This window comes from Dasypus novemcinctus, chromosome 3 (assembly GCF_030445035.2).
Source record: "Dasypus novemcinctus isolate mDasNov1 chromosome 3, mDasNov1.1.hap2, whole genome shotgun sequence".
In the NCBI taxonomy this organism is placed as follows: Eukaryota; Metazoa; Chordata; class Mammalia; order Cingulata; family Dasypodidae; genus Dasypus; species Dasypus novemcinctus.
The window spans coordinates 45,253,795-45,281,170 of NC_080675.1; the positions used below are offsets into that span (position 1 = coordinate 45,253,795).

At 44.1% G+C, this 27,376-nt stretch overlaps 2 protein-coding genes and 2 long non-coding RNA genes across 8 annotated transcripts in view; 2 read left to right on the forward strand and 2 right to left on the reverse strand.

Annotated features, from left to right (window-relative positions):
* Nucleotides 1-3,997, reverse strand: part of FNTB (farnesyltransferase, CAAX box, subunit beta) — a 95,299-nt gene extending 91,302 nt beyond the window's left edge. Inside the window, exon 1 of one of the 4 annotated variants that reach the window (XR_011648324.1) lies at nucleotides 263-511. Coding sequence is in view for 2 of the 4 variants with exons in the window: in XM_058293270.1 (XP_058149253.1) it covers nucleotides 263-406 (144 nt within the window). In the remaining 2 variants the exon portion in view is untranslated. Of the gene's footprint in view, nucleotides 1-262 lie in introns of all 4 variants that reach the window. The other 3 variants (XR_011648323.1, XM_058293270.1, XM_058293269.2) reach the window with 3 other exon arrangements.
* LOC111760194 (uncharacterized) lies at nucleotides 256-12,093 on the forward strand. Its single transcript, XR_009184976.2, has 3 exons — nucleotides 256-383; nucleotides 11,551-11,708; nucleotides 11,831-12,093. It is a non-coding gene; the product is annotated as an uncharacterized lncRNA (long non-coding RNA).
* Nucleotides 10,694-27,334, reverse strand: LOC131277919 (uncharacterized). The gene is made up of 2 exons (XR_009184975.2): nucleotides 27,196-27,334; nucleotides 10,694-10,956 (listed from the first exon to the last, which is right to left on the reverse strand). It is a non-coding gene; the product is annotated as an uncharacterized lncRNA (long non-coding RNA).
* LOC101423155 (ras-related protein Rab-15) overlaps nucleotides 26,162-27,376 on the forward strand; it is a 31,716-nt gene continuing 30,501 nt past the window's right edge. The window contains exon 1 of one of the 2 annotated variants that reach the window (XM_012519159.3): nucleotides 26,162-26,517. In XM_012519159.3, coding sequence (XP_012374613.1) covers nucleotides 26,394-26,517 — 124 coding nt within the window. In that variant the 5' untranslated portion in view covers nucleotides 26,162-26,393. The remainder of the gene's footprint in view (nucleotides 26,518-27,376) is intronic. The other variant, XM_058293276.2, reaches the window with a different exon arrangement.

A 27,376-nucleotide genomic window follows, 5' to 3' on the forward strand; every position in this document is an offset into this window, starting at 1 on the left:
CACTCTGTAAGGTAGAAGGGACTCCGGTATTGTCGCCTTCTCCGAGCCCAAACCTAGCAGGGACCCCTCCCGAACTCGGCTCCACAAAAGCTTCACTCTGAAGCTAAACCTGGTCCCCCAGAGCTTCCCTGCGGGAAGGCGCCCCGGTGCACTGTGGGAGTAATAGTTCCTCGGTAAGTTCCGCACCCGGACAGTCCCGCACACCGGACTCCCGCTCCCAGAAGCCCCCGCGCGGGCGCCTCGCCCAGTCCTGCCACCTCACCTGTTCTATGGACGTGACTGTTTCCACAGAGTCGTCTTGCAACCGCTCCCGCGCGTGCTCCGGCCTCAGACTGTACAGCGGCTCCGACCAGACCGGGGAGGAGGATGGAGGGCAATAATAGGTAAAGGAACTCGGAGAAGCCATGATCAGGAGAACAGCGGGCGATGTACAGGACTCAGCTTCCTCAAGCAACAACGCACATTAAAACTCGAGCGGGCTAGGGCGCTACGGAGAGCGGGTAGAGTCAAAAAGACGAACGCGAATCTCTCTCCTCCTACCTACTTAGCTTCAGGGAGTGAGTTACTGGGATGCTGTCGCCCCTTATTGGGCAGAGGAACTACTACAAGAGGCGCTACTTCCCCAAGTGCAAGGAAGGATGTGTACATTTGAATTTCAGAGAGATGGCGTGGGACGATGCCTCGTTTCTTTATGTAAATTTAAACAAAACAACTACAACACCATGCTAGTTCTCATTTAATTGTAATGGCAGGAATTTGCACTTTCAGGTTCCCAGAAACCCAGTGAGTATAATTTTAACAGCCTGACAGCTCTTCTACCAGGCTCACACTATTACTAGCAGAATTACTGTGCACCTCTGGATGTGTGACATCTGCCCAGGAGAAGCCGCAACTTCTCAACAAATGTGTAGCATTGCTATCTCAGTACTCAGTGATGGAGGAAAAGGACACTGCAATTTTCTCCTATCCCCTTGGGGGTTACAGTGAACTAGCAGGAACTAAAATACAAGTATAAGGGGAAACAAGGAAGTATTCATTCATTTATTTAGCAAACATTTTAGAAGTATCTACCACACCTAGGAATATAAAGGTTAGCAAAACAAAACAAGGTCCTTGCAGATTTTACAGAATTAAAAATGAACAAACAGTGAAGCAGTTGTGGCTCAACTGAGAGAGCGCCCTCCTACCATATGGAGGGTCCAGGGTTCAATACCCAGGGTTTCCTGACCCGTGTGGTGAGCTGGCCCACGCACAGTGCTGCCACACACAAGGAGTGCCGTGCCACATAGGGGAGGCCCACACGCAAGGAGTGCACCCTGCAAGGAGAGCCACCCTGTGTGAGAAAAGCACAGCTCGCCCAGCAGGGTCACCACACACACACACACACAGCTGATGCAGCAAGATGATGCAACAAAAAAGCAACACAGTTTCCCAGTCCCACATGACAAGAACGCAAGCTGACAGAAAAACACAGCGAATGGACACAAAGAGCAGACAACGGGGGGGGGGGGGGGGGGGGCAGAAAAATAAATCTTTAAAGAAAAAAATGAACAAACAAATATATGAACACTTGTGATAAATGCTATGAAAGACAATTACAGGATCTATAAAGGAGACTAAGGAGCAAGAGAACCAATTAGATTGGATGGTCAGGCCAGGCTTCTCTGAGTGAGTGACGTTTGTCAAAGAAGAAAACTGCACTAGACAATGTTAAACAGGCCAGGTTGACTTTATTCAGGGGACTGCTATAGCAAGGGAGAGAGTAGAAGGAACTCTACTCTGTTGAAACAAAGGACAACTAGCTTTTTAGGGGCTTAGAGTGGGTTGGAGGAAAAACATTTGAAGATAGTAAAAGGAGTTGGTCACTCAGAGGATGAGTGATTTCCTGAGGATTCAATTAGGACCACTTTGCTCAGAATGTTTTACTTTGTGGTAATTAGGTCTCTGAGAGCCTTTAAGGGCAGGGAGAGAGGAAAAGGATGATAAGGAACTGCTCAGTTAGGAGCCTCTCCGGTGCCTGGGGAGAGAGGAGGGAGAGTTTGGGTGCAAGTTTAATATTTAGAATAGTTAGGATCTGAAGTTGTCTTTCTTCCTTTTCCCCCCCCCCCTGCAGTCTGAGTTGTTTTTCTCTGCAGCCCCACAGTTACAAGATTGATTTCAGGTAGTCTGAACAGGGGAAAGAGCCAGAAGGAGACTGCAAGGAGTAAGGCTGGCAGCTTGGTCAAGAGAAAGAAAAACATTTAGGCTGAGACTTGAAGGGTAACAAGTTGCCATTCAGGTGAACAATATGAGGAAGAGTTCCTCAAAACAAGGGACAGCAAGTTTGAGAGAGCATGCCACAAATATACATATATGTTCATATTAATTCTGATATAATTCTTGAGTGAGATTCATCGTTGTACATGACTCCATAAAAACAATTTTAAAGTTGCAATATTAGGAAAACCCTGCTAGTGCTTTTGGACAAAAAAATACAAAGAAAATCTCTTTCAGCGCCCACAGCAAAAGGACTATACAAAAATTATAATACCAAGAGATAAAACTCTTTAGGGTGGGTGGTTGTGGGAGAAGATCAGATAACAGATTTTCCTGATAGACTTGGAGACAAGCATTGTATTCCCACTCCCACTCAATTTCAAGTCACATATCTGGAATCCAGGGAATAGTGGTGTGATATTTCATAACCTACTGTTCCCCTGTTCTCTCTCTGGTATCAAAGAGAAACCCTCAAGGATTTCAAGGGTGATGGTGAGATGGCATAAGGGCCTCAGGCAGGAGAACGCTATCACCACACCCCGTCATCATGGTACTGTTGCAGAGTTAAGACTTGTAGGCGCCAGGATGTTACCAAATCTGGGAATCTAAGTGGAACTGTGTGGGTTAGACTCTGGGATGTTGCTGCAGAGAGTGAAACGATCTCATTATACTTCCCTCTCTACTTTCCCTCAGTTCTATTTTCGGAAAGAAAAAAAATCTGATAAACTGTGTCATATCTAAGGATTCAGCCTTCTTTGAAAAGACTCGCTCTTAAGAGCTCTTAAGAGCTAGAAATTTGACATTTCATATCCCAAGGATTGTGTTTTTGAAAGAGTAGCTGGGATAGTTTTGTATCAAATTGTTATGTCTGTTACAAATGCACCTAAAGCAATTGCAAATTATATTCTAGAAATAGAAATGTTTCTGAAATGTAGCCTCTTCTGCAGTGGGATCTGAAAGACGTTAATAGGGGCATGGCAAGAGTCTCCTGCAGGATAGTGTCTATTCATTCAATAAATATTTGAGTGTCCCTTATTAGCTGGCATTGAGCAAGGTGCTAAGGAGACAGTGAACAAGCCAGGCACAGTCTCATGATTTACTCAAAGAAACAGACATTCAACCATAATTACAAAATTAATTATTGCATTACAATGGGGAAAATGGCATGAGGGAGGAGGGCACAGGGTGTTTGTTGTGAGATGGTGTGACCGGGGAGATTCCCTGGCAGAGGAAATGCCAGTGAAAACCAAAAGTCAAGTGAAAAAAGTAATGGAAAATATAAGGTGTTTGTACTCTATGTAAACATTAAGAAGATTGTTCACCCTCTGATCAACAGTGACAGGCCAGTTTTCCTTCCTTTGGGTTTAATAAAACCACTTGTTAAGGAATGAATGTAAGTATTGGTGGTACCACAATGAATGATGTAGTTGCAGAGGAAAGTCTTAATAATGATTTAAAAATAGCAACTGAACTAACTGCAAATGGTTTGAGTTTATTTTACTCAAATTCCTGATATCTTTTCTAAATTAAATTGTGAATCGTAATTGTTTTCTTTTTTTTAAAAAATGTGGTCAGTTCTATTTTGTCTTGCCATTGACAGCAATAAAACATGAAAAATTAATGGCCTAAATGAACCACTAGAGGTCGCTCATAGAGTAGGTTTTAAAACTGCTCTCTGCATTACTCTCCCAAACCTTATGTTCCATTATCCCAAAAGGAAAGTAATTTCCTCCCCACACTTACCCCTCTACTGGCATCTATGCTGTCTGAAATCCATCTGGATGGATGACCATCTGAGCTCCCACGTAAGGTCAGTCCCTTCCCCATCCCCTCAAACTTACCCAAGAACTTTACTCCGGCAATTCTCTCTTCCCTCTTCTAAAAATCAGTTTCCCTCTACTTGATCACACCCATCACCCTAAAACATGCTATTTGTCTATTCTTGGGGGGAAAAAAGGAAAGAAAAAACCATCTAACCCTCTTAATTCCACTCTTTTCCTTCCAGAGCAAAAGTCCTTCAAAAAGTTACCACTACCAATGTCTCCAATTCTTGTCCTGCAACTCTTTTTTTAAGATTTATTTATCCCCCATCCCCACCCCCGCACCCACCCCCCACCCCTGCCACTTGCACTCACTGTCTGCTCTATGTCCATTCACTGTGTGTTCTTCCGTGTCTGCTTGTCTCCCTTTGTTGTGTCATCTTGGGCCTCCCATACAGTAGACGAGACCCCAATCACTTGAGCCACATCAGCTTCCCCTGTAACTTTTTTTTTTCTTCTTTTAAGATTTGTTTTATTTATTTCTTGCTCCCCGCTCCCCTCCCCCCATTGTTTGCACTTGCTGTCTGCTCTCTGTGTCTGTTCATTGTGTGCTCATCATTCTTTTTTTAGGAAGCACCAGGAAACAAACCTGGGATCTCCCATGTGGGAGGGAAGTGCCCAATGGCTTGAGCCATATCTGCTTCCCTGCAACTCTTTCTTGAACTTATTTCAACCCAGTTTCCAAATTTTGTCAACTCTCCATTAAACTCCATATTGCTAAGTCCAATGGCCAATTCCCAGTCTTCATCTCAAGTCTTCCTACTTGACTTCACAGCAAGATTTGAAATGGTTGATCATTCCCCACTCCTGAAAACACTTTCTTGCCTCAGCATCAAGCACACCACAGCCTCCTGGTTTTCCTCCTGCCTCACTGGCCTTTGTTATTTCATCATCTCCCTGACACCTTAAGTTTGGATGCCCCAGGTTTCACAATCTTTGGACCTCCCTTCTGTCTACACTCACTCCCTTGTGAGTTTATGCAGTCTCAATGTTTTATATACTGCCAGGAGGATGAAAACTCCCTAAATTTATATTTCCCACCTGGATCTTCTCCTGAACTCCAGAGTTCATAATTAATGCCAATCTGATAGGTAACTAATAGGCATTCAATTTTAACATGTCTACAACGAAGCTACTGATGTCTCTCAAAAATGTGCACTCATAGTCTTCCCCATCTCAGTTAATAGTAACTCCATCCTTACTGCCCAAATACCCTAGCCATCATTGCCTCCTCTCTTTCATACCCCATAAATCCTGTTCAAAATGCACCCAGAAACTGACCACTTCTCACGACTTCCAATGCTAGTGTCCCGGGCTAAACCACCATCATCTGTCACTTGGATTCTTACAACAATCTCTTTGTTCTCCCTGATTCCATTCTTGTTCCTCTACAGCCTAATACAAATGCAAAAGCCACCCTGAGCATTTTTCCCCCTCTTTATTAGAGTTGTGCGTTGTTTTAGTTTGCTAAAAGCTGCTGGGAGCAGTGAACTAGAAATGTGTTGGCTTTTATAATGGGAATTTATTAGGTTAAAAGCTTACAGTTCTGAGGCTAAGAAAAATGCCCAAATAAAGGCATCAGGTGAAACTCTCTCCCCAAAGGTCAGCTGCTGGTGGATCCTGAACTCCTGCCACGTGGCAGGGCACAATGGCAGCTCTGCTGGTTCCTGCCTTCTCCTTTGGTCCACGTTGCTTTCAGCTTCTTTTTCTCTAGTGGCATTCTCTCTGCTTAGTGGGTTCCTCTCTGTCTCTGCAGCTTTTTTTCTGTTTAGAAAGGACTCTAGTAAGAGGATTAAGACCCACCATGGGCTACACCCCACTGGAGCAATCTAATCAAAGGGCATTTAACTGACCTAATCTAATCAGAGATTAGATTTCAGAACAAAATTTTCTGGGGTCCACAAAAGACTAAAACCAATGAGTTTACAGAACAATCATGCATAAAATACAGGATTCCAGTATACCACCCTATCAACAATACCTTGCATTGGTGTGGAACATTTGTGATAATTGTTGATAGCATATTTCTATAAATGTACTATTAATTAAAGTCCACGGTTTAACTTAGGGTTCACTGTGTAATGTAATTCAATGTATTTATTGTAAATTTTAATCTGTTACCATATATATTTATAATCTAACATTTCCCCTTTTAATCATATTCAGATATATATTTTAGTGCTGCTAATTGCATTCCCAATGTTGTGCTACTATCACCACCATCCCTTACCAAGACATTTCCATCATTCTAAATAGGAACTCTCTACATTTGAAGCCTTAACGTCCCATTCCCTATCCCTATCCTGGTAACCTATATTCTAGATTCTGACTGTGTAAGTGTGCTTATTCTAGTTGTTTCAAATCAGTGAGATCATGTGACATTGATCCTTTTGTGCCTGGCTTATATCAGTCAACATGATGTCTTCAAGGTTCACCCAGTTGTCAATACACCAGGACTTCATTCCTTTTTACAGCTGAATAATATCTCATTGTATGTATACCACATTTTGTTTATCTATTCATCAGTTGATGGACACTTGGGCTGCTTCCATCTTTGGGCAATTGTGAATAATGCTGCTGTAAACATCAGCAGAAATATTGTTTGAGCCCCTGCTTTCAATTCTTTTGAGCAGTGGGACTGTCATATGGTGAACAATTTTTTTTTTAAGGAGGAACCAGGGATTGAACTCAGGACCTCGTACATGGGAAGAAGGTGTTCAACCACTTGAGCAACATCTGCTCCCCATGTGAATCTTTTTTTTTTTTTAATTTCTCTCCCCCTCCCCACGCCAGTTGTCTGCTCTCTGTGTCCATTTGCTGTGTGTTCTTCTGTGACTGCTTCTATCCTTATCAGCAGCACTGGGAATCTGTGTTTCTTTTTGTTGCATCATCTTGTTGCATCATCTTGTTGTGTCAGTTCTCTGTGTGTGTGGCGCCATTCTTGGGCAGGCTGCACTTTCTTTTGCGCTGGGCGGCTCTCCTTACGGGGCACACTCCTTGCGTGTGGGGCTCCCCTACACAGGGGACACCCTATGTGGCACGGTACTCCTTGCGTGCATCAGCACTGCACATGGGCCAGCTCCACATGGGCCAAGGAGGCCTGGGGTTTGAACCGTGGACCTCCCATGTGGTAGGCAGATGCCCTATCCATTGGGCTGAGGCCGCTTCCCTGAACCTTTCTTAATGTAAGTAACCCCTTTTTTCAGAGACCTCTTCTGCTCTCTTTCAGAGGAGTCCTCACCATGGCCTACAAGGCCCCAGGGACCTCTCTGACCTCTTCTTGCACTCTCCTGCATGCTCGGTCTATCCAGCCATGCCAACCTCCTTGCTCTTCTGTGTTCACTCAGGCACATTCCAGCCGCACACCATGTACCTTGCTAGTCCCTCTCCCTGCAATACTCCTCCCCCATATAGAGGTCTGGCCGGCTCTCTCACTTCTGGTAGTCTTTACTCAAATTCTTTAGTCTGACTCAAGTTCCTTTTCCTTGAGGCCTTTCCTGACCTTCCCATATAGATTGTTGCAACGCCCTCCCACCCCAGTAATCCCCTTCTCCTGTTTTATACTTCTCCATAGCACTTACCACCAGCTAACACAATTTATATTTTATGTACTTATATTGTTTACTCTCTGTCTTCCCCTGATTAAAATGTAAGCTCTATAGCACAGGGTTTTTTGTACATTTTGTGCATTAGTGTACTCCATGACACATAATAGGCACTGGATAAGGTAAATGAATTGAATGATTTCCAGTTACCATAATAAACATTTGTGTACTTATTTGTGTAACATGCTGTAAAAGATAATGGCAATAAACATAATACTAACCTTACCCTTCTAATAAATATTAAAATATATAAATATAAATTACATAAAACCTAAATATGTAAATGTCAATAAATTGAGTTAAATATAAAATTAATATATAGGAAAATATAAAATAAATGTGCTGGAGAAGGGACAAAATAGCTGATGTTGAATATGTGTGAGTACTGTATATTGTATATATGAATTACTGTGGTCTAAAACTTTTGTGAAGACAAGCTTAATAATTAGAAAAAGAAAGGACGTAGACGCTGAGGAAGAGATAGAAGAAGTTGCCTTGTCAATGTGCATACAGGGCAACACTTATTGCAGTGATGGAAGGCAAAATATCAAAAACAAGGCTTTTTCATTTTTTAATTTTTTGATACCCCTATTTATTTTTACTTTAATTTTTCTAAATTAGTATGTATTCTATATCTAACCTCTAAACCCATCACTATATTCCATTTTACTATTAACGAACCTGGCAATATATTGGGCTTCATTTTCGGGGAAGTTTTGGACCACAGAGGGGTTTGATGGTGGCAAGGGAGGAATACTGGTGTGGGGTGTTATTGGTGGTGGGTGCATGGTTGAGAGGGAGTTCTCCAGGGCATATGTGTGGGGTGCAAAAAACAGTTTGGATATTTTCATAGTGGTTACAGTTGGGAATAATGGCTGGGGGAGTGCTGAGTTCCTGGCCGGGGGGGCTCTGTCACATTCCCTAATGGAACAGCAACAATCCCCCGAGTGCAATGGCTAAGACCAATAAGGAAGGATGGTCCAACAATGAGCCCTTGATGCTAATGACTATGCTTGTGGACTTGTGGGCCTGAAATAAAAACTAGGCCTAGAGCTGCAGGGTGCCTAAGAGTTACCTCCTGAGAGCCTCCATGTTGCTCAAATGTGGCCTGTCTTGAAGCCAGACTCAGCATGTAAATGCATTGCCTTCCCCCCAGCATGGGACATGACTCCCAGAGATGAGCCTCCCTGGCACCGAGGGATTACTACCAAGTACCAGCTGATGATGTGACTGGAGAATGACCTTGAATAAAAGGGTCAACTCAGACCAGCAGAATATCTCAGCCTACATGTAATATCAGGAGTTAAAAATGATTTTTGACCTTGAATAAAAGGGGGAAATGGAAAGGACAAATAAATTTATATGGCTATGAGTCTCCAAAAAAAGAGCCAGGAGGTCATCAGAGGGGTCACCCTTATGCACACCTGAGCAGAGTTCCAGAGACAGCTAAAGTAGATACAACCCCAGGTATTGGTTCTTCTGAGGGCTGCAGAGACCCACAGGCTCTATGGTCATGGCAGATGGACTTCAGTGCCATGTCAGTTGGCCCTACTTTGGAGTTTGTGTTCCTGAGTGTGATGGAGTTGGACTCAGGTGTGATCTTTGTTCACAAGCCTCTCAAGACTGTCACTTTTACTGGACCTGTGTTTGGTGCTGGGGTTTAGTGTATACTCAGGGGACCTGAATCTCTGAACTGTCCATGTGATAGCCAGGCCCTGAGCCTCAAAAGACTTGCAACTCCTACCGTCTGGTTTATTGGATTTACCCCAGCCAACAGGGAGGTGAAGAAGGTCAACCACTACATCAGGGAGCCAAGAGTGCCTACATCTGCAAACAGGAGAATTGCATCCATCATCCAAGTGGAATCTAAGCACCCACTTGATACAGAGGTGGAGAGGACATAACCATCCCAGGGTCCACAGAATGGAGAAATAGAGTATGGATTAGAGTGGACTTACTGATACTCTATTCTGGAACTAATGTGATTAGTAATGGAAGTAAATATAGCATTGAGATGGAGAAAGTGGCCATGGTAGCTGTTAAGGGTGGGGAGAGGGAAGAAGGGATGTGATGTGGGGGCATTTTCAGGACCAGTTGTCCTGGGTGGTACTACAGGGACAGTTACTGGACATTTTATGTCCTCCCATGGCCCATTGGTGGACTGGGGGAGAGTGTAAACTCTAATTTGGACCATTGACCATGTGGTGCAGCAGTGCTCAGAGATGTATTCACCAAGTGCAATGAATGTCCCATGACGATGGAGGAGGTTGTGGTTATGGGAGGAGTGGGGTGAGGGGGGTGGGGGGTATATGGGGACCTCATATTTTTTTAATGTAACATTAAAATAAATAAATAAATAAATAAAATAAATGTAATACATACATCCACAAAATGCAATGGCAAAACTGGGGAAGGACTAATTAATTCTAATCTATCTAATGGAGATGGTCTTCTGAAATATAACATTTGTGTTAAGTAATATTTTCAATAGAATAAAATAATTTCTTCTGATAATTTTTAAATGATTACATTAGAATTTGGAAATTATGAAACTTTTTTTTAAGGTACCGGCTGCTAGCCGGCACCTCATATGTGGGAAGCTGGTGCTCAACCACTGAGCCACACTGGCTTCCCTGAGTAGGTTTTTTTGTTTGTTTTGCTTTTTTTTTTTTTTCCAGGAGGATCTGGGAACTGAACCTGAGACATCCCATGTGGGAGGCAGGCGCTCAACTGGTCTAGCTACATCTGCTCCCCTGAAACTCTTTTTTTTAAAGATTTATTTTATTTATTTATCTCTCCCCAACCTCTCATTGGTTGTACTTGCTATCTCTGTTTGTCTTCTTTTGTTTCTTTAGGAGGCAACAGGAACAGAACCCAGGACCTCCAATGTGGGAGGGAGGCACCTAATCATTTAAGCCACCTCCGTTCCCTGCATTGTAGTGTCTCTCATTATTGTTTTTCCTTTTATATCTCTTGTTGGATCATCTTGTTGCATCAGCTTGCCACACCTACCCATCATGCCAGTTCTCCATCCTGTTTGTCCTCCTTAGGAAACAGTGGGAACCTCTGTTCCCTACTTTGTTGTATCTCTCATTATCATTTTCTTGGGTCTTTTGTTGCATTAGCTTGTTGTGTCAGCTTGCCGTGCCTGCCTGTTGCACCAGCTCACTGTCTTCTTTAGGAGGCACCAGGAACCGAACCACAGACCTCCCATGGGATCAATCGCCTGAGCCACATCAGCTGCCCTGAAACTCTCTTTTGTTTCTTCTTATTTTCTGTAGCACAGAAGAGGAAATACAAAAATGTTTCGAATCACTCAAAATAGAATGGCTTTATGAATATGATTTTACGGCACAAAGAACAACTGTGAGCTACTCAGGAATTGATAAATCATCAATTCTACATGCGTGATTTTATTGTGCCATACATTGGTGTAAAATAAATCACATTACATATTATTGATAATTACATACACTCTTTTACTGAAAACCTGTATGAAGTATTGTGACCCTGAGTTCTGTTTTGGGTTTACTGTGGAGAAAACTGCTTTACCACAGAGACAAAACTGAAGCCACATAAACATTGTTAACACTGAAGCACCTGAGAAATTATTTTCAAGACTGTTGAAAAGCAACAGCAGAAGTACGTGCTCTAGCACATACCAGAGACTCTCAACCCTGGCTGGCATGGGTATCACCCACAAAGCCTTTAAAAACACAGATTGTCTCAGGTACCACCCCAGACCTACTGAATCAGAATCTCTACTCCCCAAGACAAGTGGCATGATCCTTTTACAGATTCTAAATGATTTTCTGGACAAATATTGTGACTCCTTTCAAATGTTTATTGTTATCACTTCTTTCAAACAGCCTTTCTGAAGTTCGCTCACCTACACCACAGGGTCGGCTCTCCCCTCTCCTGCTGAGTATCCTGAAGTTTCATCTTCCCTGCCGGAGTGCCATGGAGCCCCTCCAACCCTGCTGTGTTCAAGGCAATCTTGGGGAGACTCTGAAGTATATATATTCAGGTAAAAAGGGAAGGGAACTAGCGTGTGGTGTTTTCCAACCCTTGGTTGGTGGGCAATTAAATCCCTTCTGCAAGGCACTCTTAGATAGTGACATCTTGCTTTTAAATTGAATCCCACACTAGGAGTCCCTTGTTGAAGATAGCAGAACCTCTGCCACCCGGGTACTTTGATGACTTCATGGAACAAGCTGCTCCTACTTCCACCCCTTGATGCCCATCAGCCTTCGCATGAGGGAGAAGTAAATCTTTAAGGTGTGAGTGAGATTTGGCGTTCTATCTGTTACGGCATGTAGCTTTACCTTAACCGATACATACAATGACCCATTACTGCATATATTCCTAACTGCGGATTACATCATGACCAAACACAATTTTAACAGGAAAAAGTTCAGTATGACAAATTGCATGGCTCATTGTTGCTAATCATGTTTCCCAGCTCCACTCTCATAAAGGGAGGGATCTCTCCACATTCAGTCTAGATCACCTACCTGGAAGCTGCAGGAAAGACACCACAAGTTCCATTTCCTGCTCTGAGAGGATGAAATAATTCCTTAAAGACAAACTGTGTGGACTTAGGGGGAAGCTGGTGGAGAAGGGAGCCCTTCCACCAAAACAACTATTAAATAGGCAGGAACTGTCTGAAATAACTATTTTGAAACTCCAGAGGCCAGAAGAATGCTGTACAGCATCCAGGGAAGAGCGGGAGGAAGAGGCTGGTAAATTACAGTAAAAAAGCTGCAAATTGCTCTCTCTGCACACAGTTACCAGTGCCTATGCCCCATTCTTGTGGCAAACCATCTTGTGACAAAAAGGGACATAAAAATCCTCTTCCCCAAGAACAGGGGTAGGCATGGCTGATCACTGGTCACAGCTTTTTTTTTTTTTTAGGAGGTTCCTGGGATTGAACCCAGGACTTTGTACGTGGGAAGCAGGTGCTCAACCACTCAGATACATCTGCTTCCCCAGTAAGAGTTAGTTTTCCTTTTTTTTTTTTTTAAAGATTTATTTATTTATTTATTTAATTTCCCCCCCTCCCCTGGTTGTCTGTTCTTGGTGTCTATTTGCTGCGTCTTGTTTCTTTGTCCGCTTCTGTTGTCGTCAGCGGCACAGGAAGTGTGGGCGGCGCCATTTCTGGGCAGGCTGCTCTTTCTTTTCACGCTGGGCGGTTTTCCTCACGGGCGCACTCCTTGCGCGTGGGGCTCCCCCACGCGGGGGACACCCTTGCGTGGCACGGCACTCCTTGCGCGCATGAGCGCTGCGCATGGGCCAGCTCCACACGGGTCAAGGAGGCCCGGGGTTTGAACCGCGGACCTCCCATGTGGTAGATGGACGCCCTAACCACTGGGCCAAAGTCCATTTCCCTAGTTTTCTTATTTGTTTGTTTTTAGGAGGTACTGGAGATCAAACCCAGGACCCAGTACGTGAGAAGCAGGCGCTCAACCACTGGAGCTACATCTGCTTTCCCTTAATACTTTTTTTAAAAGGACGTACTGAGGATTGAACCTGGGACTTCATATATGCTAGGCAGGTACTCAAACACTGAGCTATACCACTCCTAGTCTTTTTGAATGGCAAAGTCAGATTACTGGATCCCAGCTCTGAAGTTGAGCTCTTGTTTCAATCTGCCCTGGACAAAAACAGAGACAGCCATTGTTTCAACCTTCCCCAGACAGGGGTGGATGTGGTAGAAATTTAAAGACAATGGGAGGAAGCAGATGTGGTTCAAGCAATTGGGCTCCTGTCTACCACAAAGAAGGTTCAGGGTTCAATGCCCAGGGCCTCCTGGTGAAGGCAAGCTCGTCTGTGTGGCGAGCTGGCCCACGTGGAGTGCTGCCCTGCGCAGAGTACTGCCCCATGCAGGAATGCTGTCCCATGCAGGAGTGCTGGCCCACTCAGGGAGCTGGCACAGCAAGTTGATGCAACAAAAAGAGACGCAGAAGAGAGATAATAAGACACAGCAGATCAGGGAGCTGAGGTGGTGCAAGAGAATGATTGCCTCTCTCTCCCACTCTGGAAGGTCCCAGGATCGGTTCTCAGAGCCACCTAATGAGAATACAGACACAGAAGAACACATAGCGAATGGACACAGAGAACAGACAGCCGGGGGGGGGGGGGGGGTTGGGAGTGGGTGGGGAATAAATTTTAAAAATCTTTAAAAAAATAAATAAAGACAATGGATGGCAGAGTGGATGTGGCTCAAGCGATTGAACTCCTGCCTACCGCACGGGAGGTCCTGGTTCAGTTCCTGGTGTCTCCTGGAAAAGAAGAGCAAAACAATGAGCTGGCACGACGGGCAGGCAGGGTGAGCTGATGCAACAAGATGACTCAACAAGGAGACACAAAGAGGAGAAGACAATGAGAGGCACAACAAAGAAGGGAGTGGAGGTGGCACAAGAGATTGAGTGCCTCTCTCCCAAAGGAGAGGTCCCAGGCTCAGTTCCTCCTAAAGAGAATGGGCAGACACAGAGAATACACAGCAAATGGACACGGAGAGCAGGCAGTGAGCACAAAAACAATGAGGGGGCGGGTAGATAAATAAAACAAATCTTAAAAAAAAACCCAACAACAATGGGTTTCCTCAGGGGTCCAGGGAACAATTAGCTGAAGGGCTGCAGGAAAGCTCAGTTTTGGGGAGCCAACAGATAAATTTTAGGTACTCTTCCTGACTTCCTCCACAGGGCACTTTGGAGCCATTCTACACCCCCTTCAAGGGGCCCCTATCCTTGTTTTGGTGGGAAAGAATGAACTGAGAAAGTCCTCCCCAGGGTCAACTAACTCCCAGAAATTGCCCTACAGGCAAACGGAGCATGTGGCAACAAAAGGAGAGTAAAAAATTATAGAGACAGCTGTTTAGGACAAAGGCCTGCCAGCTTTAGATACCCGGAGAGGGAGGTTTGTTCCCTAGCAAACAGAGGGGACAACCAAACTCCTGTAAACAAGGGAACTCCAGAACAACTAGCCCAGGACAAGGGAAGACCCAGTAAGACAGGGTATACTCTGCACAGTGCGTTCAGCTTGAGCAGACCTTCCAGATAGGAGGGCTGAAGCTCAAGGGAATCTCTATCTTATTACCAGCTGGTTACAAAACGAGGAAACAGATTTCCAGGAAATAAGATCCCAGAGTTAATATTTTAAAATATTAAAATGTACAGTGTGCAACAGAAGAGTGTGAGACAGGGAAGCGGACTTGGCCCAGTGGTTAGGGCGTCCATCTACCACATGGGAGGTCCATGGTTCAAACCCCGGGCCTCCTTGACCCATGTGGAGCTGGCCCACGCACAGTGCTGATGCGCGCAAGGAGTGCCCTGCCATGCAGGGGTGTCCCCGCGTAGGGGAGCCCCATGCGCAAGGAGTGCACCCCATAAGTAGAGTCACCCAGTGTGAAAGAAAGTGCAATCTGCCCAGGAATGGCGCCGCACACATGGAGAGCTGACACAACAAGATGACACAACAAAAAGAAACACAGATTCCCGAGCCGCTGACAACAACAGAAGCGGACAAAAGAAGAACACACAGCAAATAGACACAGAGAACAGACAACTGGGGGGGGGGGAGAGGAGAGAAATAAATAAAATAAATAAATCTTAAAAAAAGAAAAGAGTACGAGACAAATGAAGAAACAAGAAATGATGGCCCATCCAAAGGAAGAGAATAAAAATAAAGAAAACACCAATGAAGAAGATGAGAGGGTGGAGATACTGAACAAAACCTTTTAAAATGATCTTTAAAATGATTAAGGAGATGAAGGAAAGTACAGAGAAAGTACAGGATATCAGGAAAACAATGAATGAACAATATAAGAAATTAGGTAAAGGGATAGAAACTCTGAAAGGGACCCAAACAGAGCTAGTAGAGGTGAAGACCACAATAGCTGAAATGAAATATACCCAGGAGGGTTTCAAGAGCAGAATGGAGCTGGCAGAAGAAAGAATCAGTGAACTTGAAGACATGACACTTGAAATGAGTCAGGCTGAGGAGCAGAAAGTAAAAAATATTAAAAGCAAAAATAGCCTGAGAGTTATGGGACATCATCTAGCATACCAATATATGTATTAACGGAGTCCCAAAAGGAGAATAAAGACTGAAAGGGGCAGAAGGAATAGTCAAGGAAATAATGACAGAGAACTTTCCAAATTTAGCACAAGACATGAATATGCACATCCAAGAAACTCAGAGAACACCAAACAGAAAAACATGAAGAAAAATATACCCCATCATGTACTGATTACACCAGCAAAAGCAAAGGCCCAGAGAGAGTTCTGTAAGCTGCATGAGAAAAGCAATGTGTTACATACAAGGGAGTCCCAATAAGACTGGGTGCCAATTTCTCCCCAGAAACCCTGGGGGCAAGAAGGCAGTGGGTTAAAATGCTGAAGGAAAATAACTGCCAGCCAAGAATTACATATCTGGCAAAATTCTTTTTAAAAATGAGGGCAAGATTAAGAAATTCTCAGATAAACAAAAGTTGAGAGGAATACATCACCACTAGAACTGTCCTACAAGCAATGTTAAAGGGAGTTCTTCTGGCTGAAATAAAAGGCCACTAGACAGTGGCTGAAAGCAGCATACAGAAATAAAGTCCTGTGGTAAAGGTGGCCATTTGGGTAATTATAAATTCCAGTATTATTATATTGTATATTGTTTGGCATATAACTCTACTTCTTTATTCTTACAGGAGCTAAAATGTGAATGCATAAAAATCAATGATTGAGGGAGCAAATGTAGGTCAAGTGTTTGAGCACCTGCTTCCCATGTATAAGGTCCAGGGTTCGATCCCCAGTAATTAATGATTGGGGAACAGGTGTAGCTCAGTGGTTAGCACCTGCTTCCCACGTATAAGGTCTCAGGTTCAACACCAGTAGCTCCTGAAAAAAAAAAAGATGAATCTAGATTTTTGGACATACAGTGTACAAAGACATACATGATAACAAGTACAAAAATATGGCGGTGGGACAGATGGGTATAGGAAAGGTATATGGGCATGCTATTGAAGTTAATTCGGTATCAAATATAATTTTATATATTTAGGATGTTAAATTTTAACCATATGGAAACCAAATGAAAAATATACCCAGTTAGAAATGAAAAGGCACTCAGTATGGTACAACATAAGAAAGTAAATATACATAAAAATAGACTTTAATGGAAGTGAGAGACACAAAGGTATAAGACTTAACAAAGGCTAAATAGCAAAATGGCAGAAGAAAGACCTGTGTTATCAATAGTGGCTTTAAATGAAAATGGATTAAACTCTCCAGTCAAAAGGCAGAGATTGGTAGGATGGATTTAAAAAGCCAGACACAGGGAAGCAGACTTGTCTCAATGGATAGAGTGTCTGCCTACCATATGGGAGTTCCAGGGTTCAAACCCCGGGCCTCCTGACCCGTGTGGTGAGCTGGCCCCTGCGCAGTGCTGATGTGCGCAAGGAGTGCCGTGCCATGCAAGGGTGTTCCCCACATACAGGAGCCCCACGCACAAGGAGTGTGCCCTGTAAGGAGAGCTGCCCCACACGAAAGAAAGTCCAGCCTGTCCAGGAGTGGTGCCGCTGACAAAAATACAAGTGTACACAGAAGAACACTCAGCGAATGGACCCAGAGAGCAGACAACGGCGGGGGGCGGGGGGAATAAATAAAATAAAAATAAAATAAATAAAAAAATAAAAAGCCAGACACAGTATATGCTGTCTGCAAGAGAATCACCTTAAAGTCAAAGGAGAGCGGATGTAGCTTAGTTGGTTGAGCACCTGCTTCCCATGTACAATTTCCTGGGTTTGAACCCCCAAACCTCCTATAAAAATATATATAAAAAAACTAACTCTCTCATTGGGAAATGGATGTAGCTCAGTGGTGGAGTGCCTACTTCCCATGTATGAGGTCCTGAGTTGAATCCCTGGTAACTTCCCAAAAAATAAAAAAATTTTTTAAAAAAGTAAAAGAAGTAAGTTGACAATGAAATGATCAAAATATACATATCATGCAAGTAGTAATAAAAAAAGAGCTGGGATGGCTATACATCTTGGATATTGGATTAAGTAAAAAAACATTAGGAGGGACAAAGATGGTCATTACATACTGATAAAGGGGACAATTCAACAAGAAGATGTAACAATTATAAATATATATGTACCTAATAGCAGAGCCCCAAAATACATAAAGCAAATACTGACATATTTGAAGGAAGAAATTTATGGTTTTACAATAATAGTGGGAGACTTTAATATACCTTTCTCAATAATGGATAGAACAGGGAAATGAATGTAGCTCAACCAATTGGGCTCCTGTCTACTATATAGGAGGTCCAGGGTTCGATGCCCAGGGCCTCCTGGTGAGGGCAAGCTGGCCCATGCAGAGTGCCAGCCCACATGGAATGCCGGCCCATGCACGAATGCCACCCCTCACAGGAGTGCCGGCCAATGTGGAGAGCTGGCGCAGCAAGATAACACAACAATAGACACAGAGGAGAGAAAATAAGAAGACATAGCAGAATAGAAAGTTGAGATGGTGCAAGAGAGTAATGACCTCTCTCCCACTCCGGAAGGTCCCAGGATCAGTTCCTGGAGCTGCCTAATGAGAATAAAAGCAGACCTTGCCCAGGGGTTAGGGTGTCCGTCTACCACATGGGAGGTCCGTGGTTCAAACCCTGGGCCTCCTTGACCCGTGTGGAGCTGGCCCATGCGCAGTGCTGACGTGCGCAAGGAGTGCCCTGCCAAGCAGGGGTGTCCCCCGCATAGGGGAGCCCCACGCCCAAGGAGTGCACCCCGTAAGGAGAGCCGCCCAGAGCAAAAGAAAGTGCAGCCTGCCCAGGAATGGTGCCGCACACACGGAGAGCTGACACAACAAGATGATGCAACAAAAAAGAAACCCAGATTCTCGTGCCGTTGATAACAACAGAAGCGGACAAAGAAACAAGACACAGCAAATAGTCACAGAGAACAGACAACTGGGGTGGGGGTGGGGGGAAGAGAAATAAATAAATAAATCTTAAAAAAAAAAAGCAGACACAGAAGATTACACAGCAAATGGACACAGAGAGCAGACAACGGGGGTACGGTGGGGCGGGGGGAGGGAGAAATAAATAAAATAAATCTTTAAAAAAAAATAATGGATAGAACAACTAGTCAGAAGACCAATAAGAAGTACAGGACTTGAATAATACACCGAATCAACTAGACCTAACAGACATTTATAGAACACTGTATCCAATGAAAACAAAATAAGCATTCTTCTTGTGTGCACATGAATCATTCTCCAGGACAGATCATATGTTGGGTCACAAAACAAGTCTTAATAAAATAAAAAATATTGAAATCGTACAATGCATATGCTCTGACCACAACAAAATGAAGCTAGAGATCAATAACAGAGAGAGAAAGGGAACATTCACAAATATGTGGAAATTAAACAACATACTCTTAAACAACCAATGGGTTAAAGGAGGAAATCAGAAGTGCAATTAGGAAATATCCTGAGGCAAATGAAAATGAAGGGAAGTGGATGTGGCTCAAGCAGTTGGGTGCCCATCTACCACATGGGAGGTCCTGAGTTCGGCTCCTGGTGCCTCCTAAAGAAGGTGAGCAAGACAGTGAGGTGATGCAATGGGCTGGTGTGGTGAGCTGACACAAAAAGATGACACAATGAAGAGACGCATTGTGAGGAAACACAATGAGAGCCACAATAAGCAGGGAGCAAAGGTGGCTCAAGTGATTGGGTGCCTTCCTCCCACATGGGAGTTCCTGGGTTCGGTTCCTGATGCCGCCTAAAAAGAAGAAGATGAGCACACAAAGAACAGACACAGAGAGCAGACAGTGAGTGCAAACAATGAAGGGGGAGGGCAAATAAATATTTTTTAAAAATGAAAATGAAAATGCAACATAACATACCAGACCTTATGGGATGCAACGAAGGCAGTGCTGAGAGGGAAATTTTTAATTCTAAATGCTTACATTAAAAAAAAAGAAAGACTTCAAATTAGAGACCTAACCTCAAAACTGGAAGAACTAGAAAAAGAAGAGCAAACCAAATCCAAAATGAGCAGAAGGAAGGAAATAAGAAAAAAAAATTAGAGCAGAGATAAATGAAATATAAGACAAAGAAGGTAGCAGATGTGACTCAGGCTGTTGAGCACCTGCCTCCCACATGGGAGGTCCTGGGTACAATCCCTGGCCCCTGGTACCTCAAAAAACAAACAAGCAAACAATAGAGATAGTCAATAAAACCAAAAGTTGGTTCTTTGAAAAGATCAACAAAATCAACAAACCTTTAGATAGACTAACAAAGAAAAAAAAGAAAGATAATACAAATAACAAAAATCAGAAATGAAAAGGGAGACATTACTACCAACTCTGCTGAAATAAAAAGGACTATAAGTAAATACTATGAACAACTGTATACTAACAAATTAGATAACCTAGATGAAATGGACAGATTCTTAGAAACACACTGACTATCTACATTGACTCAAGATGAAAGAGAAGATCTCAAAAAACCAATTACTAGTAAAGAGATTGACTCAGTCATCAAAAACCTCCCAAAAAGAAAAGTACAGGACCAGATGATTTTTCAGGGAAATTGTACCAAACATTCCAAGAAGACTTAACTCCGATTATACTCAAACTCCTCCAAAAAAATTGAAGATGAGGGAAAACTCCCTATCTCATTCTACAAGACCAACATCGTCCTCAGACCAAAACCAAATAAAGACATCACAAGAAAAGAAAAGCAAAAATTATCAACAAAATCTAGCCAACTGAATCCAATAGTATATTAAAAAGAATATACAACATCATCAAATGGGTTTTATCCTTGGTGTGCAAGGTTGGTTCAACATAAGAAAACCAATTAATGTAACACACCACATTAACAGATCGAAGGGGGAAAAATACATTATCTTCTTAATTGGCACATAAAAGTCATTTGATAAAATAAAGCACCCTTTCTTGATAAAAACCCTTGGAACTCAAGGAATAGAGGGAAACTTCCTTAGAAGGGCATATATGAAAAGCTCACAGCTAACATCCTACTTAATGGTGAAAGACTGAAAGCTTTTCTTCTAAGATCAGGACAAGACAAGCATGCCCACTGACACCACTGTTATTCAACATTGTACTGTGAGTTCTTGCCAGAACAATTAGACAAGAAAAAGAAATAAAAGGCATCCACCCACTGGATGGAATGGAGGAGAGTATGGGCCATGATGTGGACCATTGTCTATGAGGTGCAGAGGTGCCCAAAGATGTACTTACCAAATCCAATGATGTGTCATGATGATGGGAACGAGTGTTGTTGGGGGGGGGAGAGGGGGGTGGGGGGGTGGGGCTGAATGGGACCTCACATATATATTTTTAATGTAATATTATTACAAAGTCAATAAAAAAAAAAAAAAGGTATCCAAACTGGAATTGGGGAAGTAAAACTTTCCTTAGTTGCAGGTGATATGATCCTACATACAGAAAATCCTGAAAAATCTGCAACAAAGCTCCTAGAACTAATAAATGAACTCAGCAAAGTGGCAGGGTACAAGATCAACACCCAAAAATCAGTACTGTTTCTATACATAAGCAATGAACAATCAGAGCAAGAAATAAAGACAAAAATTCCATTCACAATAACAACTAAAAGAATCAAACATCTAGGAATAAGTCTAACAAAGCATGGAAAGGACTTGTACACAGAAAATTACAAATCACTGATAAAAGAAATTAAAGACCAAATAAATGAAAGGATAGTCCATGTTCATGGACTGGAAGACTAAATATCATTAAGATATCAATACTACTCAAAGCAATTTATAGATTCAATGCAATACAAGTGAAAATTCCAACAACCTTCATTGCAGAAGTGGAAAAGTCAATCATCAAACTTATATGGAAGGTAAGGGGCCCTGAATAGCTAAAGCTACCTTGGAAAAGAAGAAAGAATTGGAGGACTTACACTTCTTGATCTTAAAACTTACTACAATGCCACAGTAATCAAAACAGCACAATACTGGCGCAAGAACAGACATATAGACAAATGGAATCAAATTGAGAACTCAGAAGAAATCAACCATCACATTTATGGCCAACTGATTTTTGACAAGGTGGCAAAAATGACTCAATTGGGGAAAAAAAGTCTCTTCAACAAATGGTGCTGGGGAAACTGGATCTCCATTTGCAAAAAAAAAAAAAAGGAGAACCCCTACTTCACAACATATATAAAAATCAACTCAAAATGAATCCAAGACCTAAATATAAGTGCCAGAACTATCAAACTCCTAGAAGAAAATGTAGGGAAGCATCTTCAGGACCTTGCATTAGGCAATAGTTTTATAAACTTTACACCCAAAGCACAAGTAACAAAGAAAAAAATTGATAAATGGGACCTCATCAAAATAAAAACTCTTTGAGCCTCAAAGGACTTCATTATGAAAGGAAAAAGACAACCTACACAGTGGGAGAAAATATTTGGAAACCACATGTCTGCTAAATGATTAATATCCAGTATATATAAAGAAATCTTTCGACTTAACAACAGAAAGACAACCCAATTAAAAAATGGGCATAAGACTTGAACAGACATCTCTCCAAAGATATTCAAAGGGCCAGAGAGCACATGAAAAGATGCTTAACATCATTAGCCATCAGGTAAATGCAAATCAACCACAATGAGGTACCACTGCATACCCAGTAGAATGGCTGCTATTAAAAAAATAATAATAATAACAACAAGTTTTGGAGATGATATGGGGAGTGGGAATGCTTGTTCATTGTTGGTGGGAGAGTAGAATGGTATAGCCACTGGGGAAGTCTGTTCGGTGGTTCCTCAGAAAGCTAAATATAGAACTACTGTATGACTTGGCAATCCCTCTGCTATGTATAAACTTAAAAGAATGAAAGCAAGGCCTCAAAAAGATATTTGCACTCCTATGTTCATAGTGGCATTATTCACAATTGCCCAAAGATGGAAGCAACTGAAGTGTCCTTCAACTGATGAAAGTATAAACTAAGTGTGGTATATACACAGAATGGAATATTATTCAGCCCTAAAAAGGAATCAAGTCCTGATACATGAGACAACATAGGTTAACCTTGAAGACATCATGTTGACTGAAATAAGCCAGACACAAAAGGATAAATATTGTAGGATCTCACTGATTTGAAACAATTATAATATGCAAACTCATAGAGTAAGAATCTAGAATATAGGCTACCAGGGGACAGAGTGGGGTAGGGAATGTGACATTAAGGCTTCAAATATACAGGGTTCCTATTTGGAATGATGGAAATGTTTTGGTAATAGATGGTAGTGATGGTAGTAGAACATTATGAAAGCAATTAACAGCACTGAAATATATATCTGAATACAACTAAAGGGGAAATGTTAGATTGTATATATGGTAACAGAATAAAAAATTTTAAAAACTCCATGGAACTATACTATGCAAACAGTGTACCCTAAGTTTAACCATGAACTTTAATAGTACAATTATAAAAATGTGCTATCATCAATTGTCACAAATTTCCCACACCAATGCAGGATATTACTGGTGGGGTAGTGTATGGGAATCCTGTATTTCATGCATTATTGTTTTATAAAAACAATTGTTCTTTAATAAAGGCAAAAAATTAATTCAGGGAAACAAACGAAAATGAACTATACGTGGGAAATCATATCTGATGAGGCTCCTAAATTTGGTCCTGTAGGTGGTGACCAGGACACCAAGGACAATCTGAAATATTAACTGCGGGTCATTTTGTATAAACAGGACTTACAGGCAGGATAGTTTCTTTTGGAGCAGGGGTTCTTAACTTTTTTTGTTCCATGGGCAGTTGGGGGAAAACCATGGACCGCTTACTAATTCTACCCTGTACTGTGTCATTTAATAAATATATACACCTGCACCAACACACCCCCACAAGAATAATGTCTTTTAAAATTTCAATTCAAGCTCATGGGCCCCTGGTTAAGAACTACTGCTTTGGAGTATTAAGGTTCCTGGCCCTTACATGCACTCCTCTCTGACAGCTCACCCTCCTCCTGCTTTCCTTGTCATTTCAGAGTCTCTTTCCCTCATTCTCTATTAATCAGTGATAGAAAAGTAAAATGATGTGAATGGAGGGCAATACTGCGATGAGGGGGCAGTGGTATCTGTTCTGTTTCTCCTAATATTGAGATAAGGCCAAAATCTTTCTGCAAGGTGAGTGTCTCCCTTACGACGTGCCAAGAGTTGGAAATACAGGGTGAGTCTGGAACAGAGGTTGGCACAGGCCTTCCCTGTCAGGGGTCGGCCACGAGCTGCCTCTCTCCGGTTATTCAGCTGTTGCTATGGCTCCAGCAGTGGTGCCCTGGGTGGCTGTTGGAACAGGAGCATGCTCAGTCTGACGGTAGGGGGTGGGGGGATGACAGGCAATTGCCTCTCTGGTAAAGAATAAGTATAATGTGATGGAGACTTTTTCTTGGAGCCTTCTTGTGGAAGACACATCCACATTTCTTTCAGATGTCTTCCAGCTCTCCTGAAATCTCACCCAGGCCAAGGTGACCAGAACCAGGAAGGATGCCAAAATGGCCCACTAAGAGACTGAGGATTGAATTGTTTCATTTACCAAGCCTCTGGTTAGGGCAAACTTTGCTATCTCCACTAGTCCATGTGGTTCTTTTGCTAACGTTGCCCTCAAATCTCTTAGCTCCTCCACCTCACAGACAGGAGAGAGAGGGAGAGACCGAGAAGCTTCCTCTTGGACTGAGGACTCCACCTAAGGCTGCACCCCACCCCTGTCCCCCACCCCTCCCCTGGCAAAGGGAGAGCTGCTAGTAGCCCAGTAAAGAAGCCTGTGGAGAGTTTTTACCATTATAGCCACTGGTCTTTAGGAAGGCAGCTGCAGAGCCCAAACAGGGTCAGGCTTATTTGAACTTGCCCTCTATACTTTGACGTGGTAGGGTGGAGGAAAATCGCAGTAGGACAGGGCCTAAGTTCAGCTAAAACATCCCTGGCCATATTCATCAGTGGGACAGATTTAGGGAAATATAGGGACACATAGGGAAAACGCTGCACACTTTTTGTCGCCCAGCATTTATTGAGTACATACTGTGTATCAAGTGATGTGCTAAATCTTTTCACTACACAATGCCTTATTTCACTGTTCCAACAATCCTGTGAGGTACTCTAAATACCCCTTTTTCCTACAGATGAGGAAACGGAGGCACAGAAGTGTTCAGTAACATGATCAAGGTTGCCCAGCAGGTGAATGATGGAGCAGGAACTGGAACCCAGGTGTGTCTAACTCCAGAGCATGTGCCTGAAACCCTCTGTAAACCCAGCAGAAACATGGACCTGGAAATCTTAATGGAATCCAGGGGATCAGTTTCCTAGTAATTACATTACATTTAATGTAATTAAAGTAACTATCAGGTTCTGGATTTTTCCTCTTTATTATAAATTTAGACACTGCCTGATATGTAACTGTTCAAAACAAGTAAATGGACTTACCACTCCCTTGATCTACTATTAAGAATGCATTCTCCATTCAATACTCTACCTGAAAACAGTCAAAAACACACACACATATTTCTTCATTACTTAAAAAAAATCTTTTGGGCTAGACTTGCTCTCCTCTAATATTCATTCTTAGGAATAGGCAAGTTTCTAGACTCCAGAGAGTATTTATCTGCCTCTCTCGGGTGTGAACACATTCAAGTGGTAGTAAATTAGTTCTTGAGAGAGGCCCAGTCATTCTTTGGTGCCACAGGGGTAGAAATGCTTAGGAGTCTGAAAGAATGTGTTTGCATCCCTAAGCACCTACCCTGAGCAGCTTAGACCCTAAAAGAGAGACGTTTGTCCGCCAAACGCCGCCTAAGGCGTTTGGTTTTTATGCTCATCTATCTTTTCACCCTTCTGAAGGAAGGAAGCAGGTATTTCCCCCGTTTAAAGAAAAAGATGGGGGTGTGAGGGGGGCGATGATAGAGTCACAGAGGGTTATTGGGAAGCCAGAGGGCAAAGAGAGCAGAACTGCAGCCACACTCACCAGCGTTCATGGAGAGGGCGACTCCAAGAGCAGACCCGTGTTCGAATCCAGACTGGTGCCAAGGCCTTCCAACCTGGGGTGAGCTCAGGTGAGGACCAGCCACCGCGGGCCCGCGTCAGGCTCTGCGGGGGCGGGTTCTCCCGTGGAGCGCATTTAGCAAGATCAGGCTCAGAGTGAGATTTGGGGAGTAGTGATGATTCTCGAAAGCCGAGCTTGGTGGAGGTGGGCTGGTGGGGCTAACCCCAAACTTCCCCATTCAGAAAACCAAAACGCTTCCCGCGAGGGTCCGGGGACAAAGGCGTTGGGACGTGACGCGCTCGCTCCGGGGGCCGCGCACCCCACCTCCGCTCCCGCAGCGGGGTCCAGCCCCCGGCTTCTCCCGCCCGCGCTCCCCGCCCCCTCTCCTGGGCGGCGGCGGCGCAGGGGGAAGGGACGGGCAGGGGCCGCCGCGGCGCGGCTTTCTCCTCCCACCGCCGGCGCGCGAACCGGGCCGAGCGAGCGGGCGCGTGTGCGGGGCTGCAGCCGCAGCCGCGCTTCCCCGCCCGAGCGAGTGGTGAGCGGGCCGGGCCCGGCTTCCTTCCCGCTGCCCGCGGCGTCCCCGGGCGGGCGCGGGCTGCGATGGCAGCGGCCGAGCGGGGCTGAGCCCGCCGCCGGCCCGCAGCGCCCGGGCGCCCTCCGGCCCCCGCCATGGCGAAGCAGTACGATGTGCTGTTCCGGCTGCTGCTGATCGGGGACTCCGGGGTGGGCAAGACCTGCCTGCTGTGCCGCTTCACCGACAACGAGTTCCACTCCTCGCACATCTCCACCATCGGTAAGAGGCGGTGGCCAGAGGGGCGCCCCACCCTGCCCGCCCGCGCTCAACCTGGGCGGCCCCTTCCTCCTGCCCTCCTCCCCTGCCCGGATGGATTGTTTGCGCCTCCGGCCAGCGGCGCTGGCGCGGGAGGTCAGGGAATAAATCCCGGGGTGAGCGGCGCACGGCTGCTGGTTCCTGGAGGTGAGCGGTTCCTGTCCTGCCGCTGTCCGTGACTTGGGGTAGGACTTCCGCCTCCCGCTGTGGAGCCTTCTCGTCGAAGCCGAGAGAACCAGGAGCACGGGGACAGGTGTAGCCCGGTATCTTCCAGCTGATCTCCCAACCTCCTGTTTGTAGGCCTGGTACCTCATAGCCACAGAAATGATATCCCACAGCCCCGAGTGGAGAGGGGGAGGGGAAGTAGAGGCGAAGAGGGGCTCAGGGTGAGGAGCTGACTCACTGAGTCACTGAGGTGTCTTTACTTCAGGAGGATGGGGAAGAGGGGAGGAAGGAGGAGCCAAAAGGATTGAGTTTCCAGGGCATAGTTGTGAAGGTAAGCCACAAGGTGGGCCACCTGGAGGAGGGCATGGAGAGGGGGAGGAACCACAGCGAGTTGGAAAGGGGCACTCAGCTTGAGGCAATCGGCTGAAGCATCTGTTTTACTCGAGGCTGAGGAGGATGAAGGAATGTCAGGCATACCTGTGCAGCCCGCGGGGTAGGAAGGCAGGCAGGATCCACTCTTAGAATATGTCTCTTTGATGTGGCAGTGCTGGAGCCTGTGATTAGAGGGGGCAAGCTGGGAGCATCCCAAACAGGATGTGACGTGTCACCTGTTCTGGGAAGTGGTTTGGTGGCCTCCCCGCTGAAAAAGTCTGCCTCA